This window comes from Ictidomys tridecemlineatus, chromosome 3, assembly GCF_052094955.1.
Source record: "Ictidomys tridecemlineatus isolate mIctTri1 chromosome 3, mIctTri1.hap1, whole genome shotgun sequence".
NCBI classification, from domain to species: domain Eukaryota; kingdom Metazoa; phylum Chordata; class Mammalia; order Rodentia; family Sciuridae; genus Ictidomys; species Ictidomys tridecemlineatus.
The window spans coordinates 22467475-22480589 of record NC_135479.1 but is presented as its reverse complement, the minus strand read 5'-3'; the positions used below and the strand labels follow the sequence as shown (position 1 = coordinate 22480589).

At 36.8% G+C, this 13115-nt stretch overlaps 1 protein-coding gene across 22 annotated transcripts in view; it reads left to right on the top strand.

Moving 5' to 3' along the window:
• Cdk12 (cyclin dependent kinase 12) overlaps positions 1–13115 on the top strand; it is a 103676-nt gene that overhangs the window by 32824 nt on the left and 57737 nt on the right. For all 22 annotated transcript variants that reach the window (XM_078042077.1, XM_078042075.1, XM_078042076.1 and 19 more), the window contains exons 7-8: positions 7375–7431; positions 7970–8071. In XM_078042077.1, the coding sequence (XP_077898203.1) occupies positions 7375–7431; positions 7970–8071 (159 nt within the window). The remainder of the gene's footprint in view (positions 1–7374; positions 7432–7969; positions 8072–13115) is intronic.

The following is a 13115-nucleotide window of genomic DNA, read 5'->3' as shown; positions in this document are numbered from 1 at the left end:
TACCTAGATAAAAATATAACATGACTATGACATATTTTCTCTTTCTCTCTCTGTTTTGTTTTTTTTTTTTTTTTTGGTTGTTGTTGTTGTTTGTTTGTGATGCTGAGATAGAACCCAGGGCCTTGTACTTGCTAGACAAGTTCTGTACCACTCAGCCATATCCCTAGCTCTCAGCATTTCCTGTTTTTGTGTAATGTAATAACCAACCATGCAGGGTTAACGGAGACTCTCTTGTCTCATGGAATAGTCAGTCACTATGTAGCTTAAAGTTTAGTAGGGGAGCTAGATAAATAAATATTCAATTTAGGAGCCATTTATTAAGCCAATTTCCCCCCCCCTTAAATTGCGGAGTACCTCAAAAGATGCATCCTTTAGGAACGAATTGGAATTTATTAGAAATAATAACAATGGTCTATCAAATTTCTAGACAGAAGAAATTGCATACACAAAAGCAGTTAAACATGAAAACAGTATGTTATGTCTGGAAAACTATAAAAAGGTCAGTATTAACTAGAGCAAGAAGACTGAAGCACTTAACAGGAGGAAATGAAGCTGGAAAGTTACTAGGTGCCAATTTAAGGATCATATATATATATACCTTCTATGGAGTTGAAGCTTTATTGTAGTTGACAGGGAACCATTGAAGTGTGTTGGTTCCTTTTTTTTTTTTTGTATGAGTAATGAACTATTTTTTTTAAGAGAGAGCGAGAATTTTTTAGTTTATTTCTTAGTTTTCGGCAGACACAACATCTTTGTTTCTATGTGGTGCTGAGGATCAAACCCAGGCCGCATGCATGCCAGGCGAGCGCGCTACAGCTTGAGCCACGTTCCCAGCCCAATGCACTATTTTAAATTATAATTAAATACCAGAGGCATACACCTATAATCCCAGTTACTCAGGAGTTTTGAGGCCAGCCTGGACAACAAAGCAAGACTCTCACCTTAGAAAGTAATAATTTTTTTTTATTTCTGTGGCTCACAATTCCCATTAAAGATGAAGGTTGGTGACTCTACATCCATAGTAAGTAGTTCATCAAGAATTTTATGATGGGGCTGAGGCTGTGGCTCAGTGGTAGAGTGCTCGCCTAGCATGTGTGAGGTACTGGGTTTGATTCTCAGCACCACATATAAATAAACAAATAAAAAAAGGGCCATCAACAACTAAAAAATACTAAATAAAAAAAGAATTTTATGATGGATGCTGGGGTTGTGGCTCAGTGGTAGAGTGCTTGCCTATCACACATGACGCACTTCGTTTGATCCTCAGTACCATATAAAAATTTAAAAATGAAGGTATTATATCCATTTACAACTAAAAAATGTATTTAGTGGGGCTGGGATTGTGGCTCAGTGGTAAGAGCGCTTGCCTTGCATGTATGAGGCCCTGGGTTCCATCCTCAGCATCACATAAAATTAAAGAAACAAAACAAAGGAATTGTGTCCATCTATAACTAAAAAAAATTTTTTTTAAATGTATTTAAAAAAAATAAAGAAGAAAAATATTGATGATGACTGGGTATGGTGACACATGCCTATAATCTCACCAGCTTGGGAGGCTGAAGTTGGAGGATCACAAATTCAAGGTTAGTCTTAGCAATTTAGCCAGGCCCTAAACAACTTAGCAAGACCCTATTTCAAAATAAAAATAAAAGGGCTAGGTATGGCGGAGCACAGTGGCACAAGTTCCTGTAATTCCAGCAACTCAGGAGGTTAAGGCAGGAGGATTGTGAGTTCAAAACCAATCTCAGCAAAAGCAAGGTACTTAGCAACTCCATGAGACCCTGTATCTAAATAAAATAGAAAATAGGGCTGGGGATGTGGCTCAGTGGTTGAGTGCCCCTGAGTTCAATCCCTGGTATTAAAAAAAAAAAAAAAAGAAAAGAAAATTGATGATGACTATCATTTGTAACTCTTTGGATTCTAGTATTTTTTTTTTTTTTTTTAGAGAGAGAGAGAGAGAGAGAGAATTTTTAATATTTATTTTTTAATTCTCGGCGGACACAACATCTTTGTTGGTATGTGGTGCTGAGGATCGAACCCGGGCCGCACGCACGCATGCCAGGCGAGCGCGCTACCGCTTGAGCCACATCCCCAGCCCCTGGATTCTAGTATTAATATATTTTCTTGGGCTGGCTGGGCTCGTGATCTTCATTTTATTTATTTATTAATTTTTTTAGTTTTAGGTGGACACAATACCTTTATTTTACATTTATGTGGTGCTGAGGATTGAACCCAGTGCCTCGGGCATGCTAGGCAAGCGCTCTACCACTGAGCCACAACCCCAGCCCCTTCATTTTATTTTTATTATCCAAGTATAAATAAGTTCACATTGTTTTACATAGAGGTGAGATAGTCTTTTGTTTTATTTATTTATTTATTTATTGGGGAGGAGAGAAAGAATTTTAATATTTATTTTTTAGTTTTCGGTGGACACAACATCTCTGTATGTGGTGCTGAGGATCGAACCCGGGCCGCACGAATGCCAGGCGAGCGCGCTACCGCTTGAGCCACATCCCCAGCCCTAGTCTTTTGTTTTAAAAAGGGCACTAAAAATCACTGTGTAGCCATAGATTAGAGGCAGGGGGACTATTAAGAACACCATAAGATGGGCATGGTCTTGCATGCCTGTAATCCCAGCAGCTCAGGGGGCTGAGACAGGAGAATCAAGAGTTCAAATCCAGCCTTAACCGCAGCAAGGCACTAAGCAACTCAGTGAGACCCTGTCTCTAAATAAAATACAAAATAGGGCTGAAGATTTGGTTCAGTGGTTAAATGCCCCTAAGTTTAATCCAGCCCCTCCCCCCAAAAAAACATTAAAAAAATGATCAGTGCTTGAACTAATCAGGCCCTGGCTATAGGTATGGACAGAATATGTTTGATAGAGTAGTCTTGGGTGAGTGAGTAAAAGATGGGGAAGGAATAAGAGAAAGTAAGATTTTTGAAAAACCCTCAAAAAAATGACTGGTGGTACTACCAGTCATTATAAATAATATAAAAGAAAGAGCAGGATAGGTGAGGATGAAAAGTGAACCTCTTCTGGGATCTGTTGTGTATTCAGGATTGTGATAGCTAATAGGCATATGGTCATGTGGGAGCTTGAAACTATCAACTATAGATTTGGAAGTTAGTGTAGAAAAAAATGTGAAGTGGAACCCAAGAGAAATAAAGAGGAAGGATAAGGGAAAATACCATCAATAGAAGATAGTCAAATTTTAGAAAGGACTGGTCTTAGGTGTCAGATAATATTGACAAATTAAGACCTAAGGAGAGAGTTTGCAAATTAAAAGGCCAGAGGTGAAATTAGTGTAGGATGTGGGGTAAGAGAATGTGTAACACAATTAATGGGAAGGAAGTAACAGGCTTTTATCACTTATTTTGAGAATAGCAGGGTATTGAACATTTAAATGCTAATAGTAAAGAAAATCAGTAAAGAAGAAGTTGAAGATTCAGGAAAGAACTAAAATAATTTTAAAAGATGGCTGGAGATGTGGCTCAAGCGGTAGTGCGCTCACCTGGGTTCGATCCTTAGCACCACATACAAACAAAGATGTTGTGTCTGCTGAAAACTAAAAAATAAATATTAAGAAAAAAATTCTCTCTCTCTCTCTCTCTCAAAATATAAATAAATAAAAAATAAAATAATTTTAAAAGAGCAGAGTTCTAGGGGACCCAGAATTAAGGCTACAAGTAGAGAATGATTGAAGAAAAAAGAGGAAAATAAGATTATAATGCAAGAAAATTTGTAAGAGGATGTTAAGGCAGTCACACCTCCCACCTGATGACCCTTTTTTTTTTTTAAGCAGGCATTGAACCCAGGGGAACTTAACCATTGAATCACATCTTCCTGAGCCCTTTTTATTTTGAGACAGGTCTCACTAAATTGCTTAGGGCCTTGTTAAATTGCTGAGGCTGTATTTGAAGTTGGAATCCTCCTTCCTCAGCCTCCCAAGATGCTGGGATTTACAAGTGTACACCACCATGCCTGGCTATAATGACTTTTTTTTCAATGAAGAATTATTTACTGTGAGAGTATAGGTGATGAATTCAGGCACTAAGGAGAATGCCAAAGGTTTGTAATGACAGCCAAGCAAAATAGAAGAGGTTGATGATTGAAATCAAGTAAAAGGACTAAACCAACAGTATTCAAGCCTTACTGAGAGAGGAAAATATACAGTTTGGAGTGGCACCAGTGATAATTGTATGCTTTTTATATCTTAAGCTTTTGTTTAGTTCTCTAGAAAAGGCAAATTGTTGATCTAGAATTAAGTACTTAAGGTTTAAATATATGAAAGGGTCACAGTGAAGATAGTAGTTTGACTAATTGATCTATGGTCCAGGCTGGTTAGGTAAGAAAGAATAATGTGACATAGGGATGAATTTGGAGGAAATGGAGGCATCTAGTACTTGAAGATCTTCAAGTACTAGAAGCAGTTTGAAAAGCAGTTTGAAAACCTGGGTCTCACTGGGCATTGTGGTGCATACCCATATCCCAGCAATTTGGAAGGCTGAAACAGGAGGATCACAAATGATGGGATTTTAGCTCAGAGGTAAAGCACCCCTGGGTTCAGTTTCCAATACATCTCCCTCAAAAACAAACAAAACCAAAACCATGGTCACAGAAGGATTTCCTTTGCATCTTGTTACATATCTTTTTCCTGTGATTTATGACATAATAAATAGCATGACATTTCTTTTGTGTCATCAAAGTTCCTTATTTTGTATATCATTCTGTTAGCTTAGTTGGAAGAAAAAGCAATAGTAATTGTGCTCTCAGGATGTTCTATGACATTATTTCATTGAAGAAACATTTAGTATCTCATGTGGGCCAAGCAGTAAATATGCGAGGTGCTGATGAGATTGAGGTTTGGCCTAATTTCCATTACTTATATCTGTTGCCATTTTAACTTTCAGTCTTTCCGTATGCCTTGATTTGTGAATCATCTCAGACTTTCAGAGTAAGGGAGTATGGATATCAAGAAATTTGAGGGGCTGGGATTGTGGCTTAGCAGTAGAGCGCTCGCCTAGTATGGGCGGGACCTGAGTTGGATCCTCAGCACCACATAAAAATAAAAGGCATTGTGTTGTGTCCATCTACACCTAAAAAATAAATTAATTAATTAAAAAGAAAAAACGAAATTTCAGAAATCCTCTTTCCTTTTTTTTTGGTATTGGGTATTACACCTAGAGATGCTTTACCACAGTGCTATATCCCCAGTCCTTTTTAATTTTGAAAAAGGGTCTTGCTAAGTTGCTTAGGGCCTCACTATGTTGCTAATACTGGCTTTGAACTTCGTGATCTCCCTGCCTTAACCTCCTAAATTCCTGGGATTATGGAACCACTATGCCCAGCCTCCCTTTTTTCTTAATATAACTCTTCCTTCATTTTTTTTTCTCAGAATTTACTTATAAATTTAACTTAGAAATATAATGATGTAATGATGTTTGGGGCAACTGGGTAAGGTGTCCATAATCTTTACTAGGAATGAAAAGCGTTTATTTAATGTAGACTTCTATGCTTTGTGAGGAGTACCTCCTAGCATAACCTTTTTTCTGTATCTAATTTTTCTGTCTCATCTGTCAGGCACCTGAAATACACCAGCCCCTTAGAAAAGAGTGAATTGGGGCTGGGAATGTAATTCAGTGGTGCAGTGCTTGCCTAGCATGCATGACATTCTGGGTTCAATCCTCAGCAGTCAAAAAAAAAAAAAGAAAGAAAGAAAGAAATGCAGATTTATGAGCCATGACTTGCTTAATTGGCTTCTGTGAGAATGGGGCTTAGAAGAACTTGTGAATGTTTGATATACTAGTCTGTCTTTGACATAGGAGGTAATGACAATATGTTAGTAGAAGGTGCCTCATGCATTATAAAAATTGTTTGCTCAGGTCATAGCTCTAATCCGTTTTAAAAATCTGTTATAGCTACAGTATTGTTGTGATTTACTTTTTTTCTACATTTATTTATTGGTTCTTTTTAGTTATACATGACAGCAGAAACCATTCTGATATAATTATACAAGCATGGAATATATCTTCCAGTTAGAATCCCATTCCTTTTTTGGGGGGGGCAGATACAGGGGATTGAATCCAAGAGTGCCTAACCACTGAGCCACATCCTCAGCTCTTTTTTATATTCAGAGACAGAATCTCACTGAGTTGCTTAGGGCCTCCCTGAGTTGCTGAGACCTCTTAATCCTGCCTTAGTCTCCCGATAGAATCCCATGCTTATGAATGTTCATGATGGTAGGATTCACTGTGTTGATTTCATATATGTACATGGTAAAATTATGTCAAATTCATTCTACTTTCTTTATTTTTCTTATTCTCTCTCCTTTTCCTCCTCCTTCCATTGTTAATCTATTGCACTCCTATTCTATTCTCACACACACACCTGTGGTCTTCTAATAGCCACTCCATATTTTATATATATTTTTTCCAGTTAAGTTATCTCAAAAATGTGTTTTGGCCAGGTGTGCTGGTGCGTGCCTGTAACCCAACTACTCAGGAGGCTGAGGCAGAAGGATCGTGAGTTCAAAGCCAGCCTCAGCAACAGCAAGGCCCTAAGCAACTCAGTAAAACCCTGTCTGGAAATAAAATACAAAATAGGACTGGGGATATGGCTCAGTGGTTAAGTGCCCCTAAGTTCAATCCTTTGTGGCCCCTCCCCCACAAAAAAAATGTGTTTTGTAGCTAGTTTGTTCAAGCCAGAATCAGTCAAGAATTATGTATTATATTTAAGGCCCCAATCTTAAAATTTTGAAAATCTAGAACAGCCCTAGGTTAAGTATTTAATCTAGCAGGTTCAGGCCCTGTGGTCTACCCAGAAATTAAACAAACAAACAAATAAACTTGGGATGATGGAGAGGGGGGAAAGTAGAAGTCCATTTGATTAGACAAAGGCGAATGAAGGGAAAGGGGGTGGGGTGGGGTGGAAGAGGAGAATAGTAAGGACAGTAGAATTAATGGGACATAATTTTCCTATCCTTGCATTTTGAATACTCAACCAAGGTAATTCCACATCATGTACAACCTCAAGAATAGGGTCCTAATTAGAATAAATTATACTCCATGTATGTATCATATGCCAAAACATATTTTATATCTAAAAAGAAAGCCTTGACTAAGAATTAACTAAGAAATTAAATTTAAATTGGAGTAATAATTAAAAAAAAATAAGCCTGAAGCATTGTAAATTGGAACAGTCAAAAGAGGCTTAATTGAGGAGAATGACTGGTAAGAACACAAATGAGAAAACAGATTAAAATCCATTTTTGTAAAAAAAAAAATGTTGTTTTTAACTGATTAGCACTTGACTTTTCAAGTACAGTTTGGGGACTACTGCCAATTGCTTACAAAAATAATTTTTTTGTTTTACAGTGGGCAAATCAAACTAGCAGATTTTGGACTTGCTCGGCTCTATAACTCTGAAGAGAGGTGAGACGTTCATCAAAATTATATGTGGGACTGGGCATGGTGGCACACACCTGTAATCTCAACAACTTAGGGAGGTCCTAAGCAACTTAGTGAGACCCTGTTTAAAATTAAAAGGGACTGGAGATGTGGTTCACCCATGGGTTCAATCCCCACTATGTAAAAAAACTTACATGTGAGAAGGATCTCTAGAGGCCCAGGGAGTTTAAGGCCAGCCTGAGCAACATAGACTATGCCTCAAAAAATAAAAATAGCAAAATTTAAATTGTAGATGGACACAATACTTTTATTTATTTATTTATTTATTTATTTGTTTGTTTATGTGTAGGTGAGGATTGAACCCAGTCACACATGCTAGGCAAGCATTTTACCACTGAGCTACAACCCCAGTCCCCTATCCAGATTACTTTTAGATTGTTAGATTGTTGTGAGCTGTTTCAACAATTTCATCTTCAATTGGCAGCTATTTCTGTTTGCCTTTAGCTATGTATTTATCATCAAAATCATTGTAAATTTATATAATGATGGTTTTACATTGCAGTCGTCCTTACACAAACAAAGTTATTACTCTATGGTACCGACCTCCTGAGCTGCTGCTGGGGGAAGAGCGCTATACACCAGCCATAGATGTCTGGAGCTGCGGGTAAGGTTCTATTAATACTTTCTCTTGTCTGTGACTCACATATTATTGATCTGTACTCTGTTTTCTCTCTACATTGGCTTTTAACAGTTCTTCTAAAATTCTAAAGTTTTTCTGCTGAGTATTAATATCAGTGATACACCTTTTCTTCAAACATTTCCTCAATTGTCTTTTTTTAAAGAGAGAGAGAGAGGAGAGAGAGAGAGAATTTTAATATTTATTTTTTAGTTCTTGGCAGACACAACATCTTTGTTTTGTATGTGGTGCTGAGGATCGAACCCAGGCCACACTCATGCCAGGCGTTAAGAATTGAGGGTAGCAAGTGATAGGAACCACTGATAAGAGAACAAACTGTGAATGAGTGTGTTATCTATTGAGAATTTTAAAATAATGAAAATCCACTACAAATTAGTAGCTTTTGATTATGGCTGTATGGGGATGGTTATAAACAATGCCTCATAAAATATTAATCCCTATTCGGGCAGATTTACACACATACCCCACTTGATAAATAACAGTTGTCTTTATTAATTTATTTTAGCCTTTGTCTATATTTTTACAGCTGTCTCTTTTTATGATATTATTAACTATTGATGATCATTGCCTATATCCCTTAATTCATTTGTGGTAATTTTATAATGGTAATATTCTCATCATACCATTCTTTATTAGAATATTTATATAAAGATACAAACTGTGTAGAAAAGTTAGGATAATGCTTAATTTTTTTATTTACCAGTTCAAAATAATGACGTAGTTTTCTACTATTCCCAGAGATAACCAGTGAGAAAGATTTTGGTTTTATTTTTTACTTTTATTTTACAAACTCCTGGATTTAAGCATATTTAATGTGTTTTATTTTTATTTTTTTTTAAAGAGAGAGTGAAAGAGGAGAGAGAGTGAAAGAGAGAATTTTTTTTTGTTTTTTAATATTTATTTTTTAGTTCTCGGCGGACACAACATCTTTGTTGGTATGTGGTGCTGAGGATCGAACCCGGGCCGCACGCATGCCAGGCGAGCGCGCTACCGCTTGAGCCACATCCCCAGCCCTTGATGTGTTTTAATTCATTGTAGTTATTATCCTTATTCCTGTTTAAACTATCTAGTTTTTTACCAGTGGTTGCTTTTGTCAGGTTATTTCTTGAGTTTTGTTGATAATCATTGTGGGTTTTTTGTTTGTTTTTTTGGGTACTAGGGATGGAACCAAGGGGCTCTTTACCACTGTACTAAATTCCCAGCCCTTTTTATTTTTTTAATATTTTTTTAGTTGTAGTTGGACACAATACCTTTATTTATTTATTTTTATGTGATGCTGAGGATCAAACCCAGAGCCTCATGTGCTAAGCAAGTATTCTACCGCTGAGCTACAATCCCAGCCCTTTATTTTAGAGATAGGGTCTCATCAAGTTAACTGCTTAGGGCCTCACTAAATTACTGAGGCTGGCCTCAAACTTGCAATCCTCCTGCCTCAGCCTCCCAAGTGGCTGGGATTATAGGCATATACTATTGCATCTGGCTTCATAGTAGTCTTTGATATCCTCCCTTTTTGGTTTCAGGCTTATCCTATCCTGTTAATTTTTGCCCTACTACATGATATTAGCTATTACTCTAAAAAGCCTTCATTCCTTTGTGGAAAATAGTAGAAACCACAATTTGTGTATTAGGGGAACAGACATCTTTAAATGGGTTAGTTCTTAGTTGTTTTTTACATTGTGTGACACACTGTCCTTGACCTCTGTGCTTTATGGTTTTGACATATGTACTTCATGATATAGTATATCCCATTCTTTCCTTTCCTCACAATTTTTTTTTTTGTTGTTGTTGTTGTTGTTGGTACTGGGGTTAAATTCAGGGGCACTCAACTGCTGAGCCACATCCCCAGCCCTATTTTGTATTTTTAGAGACAGGATGTCACTGAGTTGCTTAGTCCCTTGCCATTACAGAGGTTGGTTTTGAACTCTTGATCCTCCTGGCACTGTAGGGGTTTTATTTCAAAAAATTCAAAAGGATAATAGAAAAAGATCATTTCTGTGGCAGCTTACCCAAATCAAAAGAAACTTTAGTTAAGTTTTACTGACTCAAGCTGGATATGTTTGTGTTCTGGGCTATTTGCTTCAGTAGTATTAGCAACTAGGCTCTAAAATTAACACCCCAGTAAGGATGTATGGGGAAAGTTCATAGTTCTTTTAGTATTATTATTTCAGTCTGTGCAACCTGTCACTTCTGCAGTAGCAATGAGTTGATTACATAATGAATGTTTTGGCCACCCAAAGATTGGAAACTGAAATAAAACACAATTAGAAATTGAAACTATAGAAAACTAGTCTTACTTTAAAGTTCAACTTACAAGATTATGCTTACCTTTTTTTAAAAAAATATTTTTATAGTAGATGAACACAATACCTTTATTTTATTTGTATGTGGTGCTGAGGATTGAACCCAATGCCTCACACGTGTTAAGCAAGCTGACTCTACCAGCTGAGCTATAATCCCAGCCCTATGCTTACCTTTCGAAGTGAACTTATTACTTTGATGTTCCATGGTAGTTTCTCTTAAGATATTTATACAGAATGTTTTTTTTTTTTTAACAGAGAATTAATATAGCAGTTCAGTGTACAAATCAGAGGAGAAACTAGAAAAAGTAGTACAACAAATTATATGTGAAATGAGAAAAATTGCTATTGTGTTTTTCATTTATCTCCTCTTTTTTTTTTTTTTTTTAAAGAGAGAGAGAGGGAGAGAGAGAATTTTTAATATTTATTTTTTAGTTCTTGGCGGACACAACATCTTTGTTGGTATGTGGTGCTGAGGATCGAACCCGGGCCGCACGCATGCCAGGCGAGCGCGCTACCGCTTGAGCCACATCCCTAGCCCCATTTATCTCCTCTTATTTCCAGTTGTTAGAACAGTGGAACTTTCTTTTTCTTTTTTTCTTTTTCTTTTTTTTTTTAATATTGGGATTTAATCCAGGGGTGCTTTACCACTTACTGGTCTTACTAAGTTGTTTAGGTACTCAGTAAGTTGTTGAGGCTGGCCTTGAACATGCAATCCTCCTGTTTCAGCCTCCCTATAACACTGGAACTTGATTTGGCAGTTAATGTTTAAGGTCTGTTGAAAATAGAATAAATTTTACTTTTTTCCATCTCTAACATTTGAATATCAGAAGCAAAAGGTTGCCTTTTGTCAATTGAGATTAATAAATATTAATAGGTGCTGATTTCTTAAAGAAGTATGTTTTTCTTTCTCAAATTAAGCCAAGTTAAAGAATTTCAAAATAAATATATAAAATTTGGGTCTGTGAATATTTGTAAATAAATTTTATTTCATTTTTTTAAGAGGGGGGGAGAGAGAGAGAGAGAGAATTTTTTAATATTTATTTTTTAGGTATCGGTGGACACAACATCTTTGTATGTGGTACTGAGGATCAAACCTGGGTCGCACGCATGCCAGGCAAGCGTGCTACCACTTGAGCCACATTCCCAGCCCAAAAAAAATTTATTTCAAAGCATAAGTCAAACCAGACATGATGACGGCATAAAGCTGTAATCCCAGTTACTTGGGAGGCTGAGGCAGAAGAATTCACAATTTTGAGGCCAGCCTACGCAAGTTAATGAGACCCTGTCTCAAAATAAAAAATAAAAGGGCTAAGATGTAGCTCGGTGGTAGAATAATCCTCAGTACCCCCCCCAAATACATACACAAACACAAGTCAGAAGAGATTTATTGCCCCCTACCTTTTTTAACATGCTGGGTTAAAAAATTAAATATTTCATGCATACAAAAAGTATATATTTTTTCTCTAATTTTACTTTGAAATAATTGAAACTAATTAAAAATTATAAGACCTATGGGGCTGCCTAGCATGTGTGAGGCATTGGGTTCAATTCTCAGCACCACATATAAATAAATAAAATAAAGGTCCATTGACAACTTTAAAAAAAAAGAACTTCTGCACAGCCTTTATCTAGATGTATTCCCCCACCTCACCCCCAGTACCTAAGTATTGAATCCAGAGTGGACCGCAATCTTTTACTAAGCTACATTTCCAGGCCCTCCCTCCTTTATTTAATTGCATTGCAGGGCACAGTGGCACATACTTGTAAGCAGAAGGATCCCAAGTTCAAAGCCAGCTTCAGCAAATCAGCAAGTCCCTAAGCAACTTTTTGAGACCCTGTCTCAAGATAAAAAAAGGGCTGGGCGTGAAGCTCAGTTGTAAAGCGCCTCCAGGTTCTGTCCGTGGTACAAAAAAAAAAAAAAAAAAAAGATAAAAAAAAATTGCTTCACAAATTTGCATGTTATCCTTGGATAGGACCATGCTAATATCTATATTTTTCTAATTTTAATATATATGCTATCAAAATATGCACACCCCACCTTTTTTATAAATCTTGATTTTGAGACAGGGTCTTGCTGTCTTTCTCAGGCTGGCTTGAATTTGTAATCTTCCTGCCTTAGCCTCCTGTGTAGTTGAGGTTATAGGTATATGTCCCCACACCTGGCAACACTGGGACTTGAACACAGGACCTCACACATGCTAGGCAAGCACCCTATTACTGACCTGCATTCCCAGCTCACTCAAGTTTTTAGACCTTTTTATTAAAATATAAAATAAACTGCATATGTTTAAAGTACACAACTGAAAACTTTTGACCTAATTTAGTTACCGTGAAACCATTACCACAGTCAAGAAATGATCACCTAAAAATATTCCTTGAATCATTTTGTAATCCCTCTCTTGTACCTACATTATCCCATTCCAGGCAAACCACTATTTTGTTTTCTAAAGTTTTATGTAAGTGGAATCATATAATATATGTACCTCGCCCAGAACATTTTTTATTCAACATAAATTGAGGTTCATTCTTATTAGTGTCACTAGTTTTGTTGTTATGTTTGGGTTCTAGAATCTAACCCAGGGTTGCTGTATTACTGATCTTTATCCCCAGTCCTTTTTAATTTTTTTAAATTTTGAGACAGGGTCTCAAAAAGTTGCTGAGGCTGGCCTCAAACTTGTGATCTTCCTGCCTTCCAAGTCACTGAAATTATA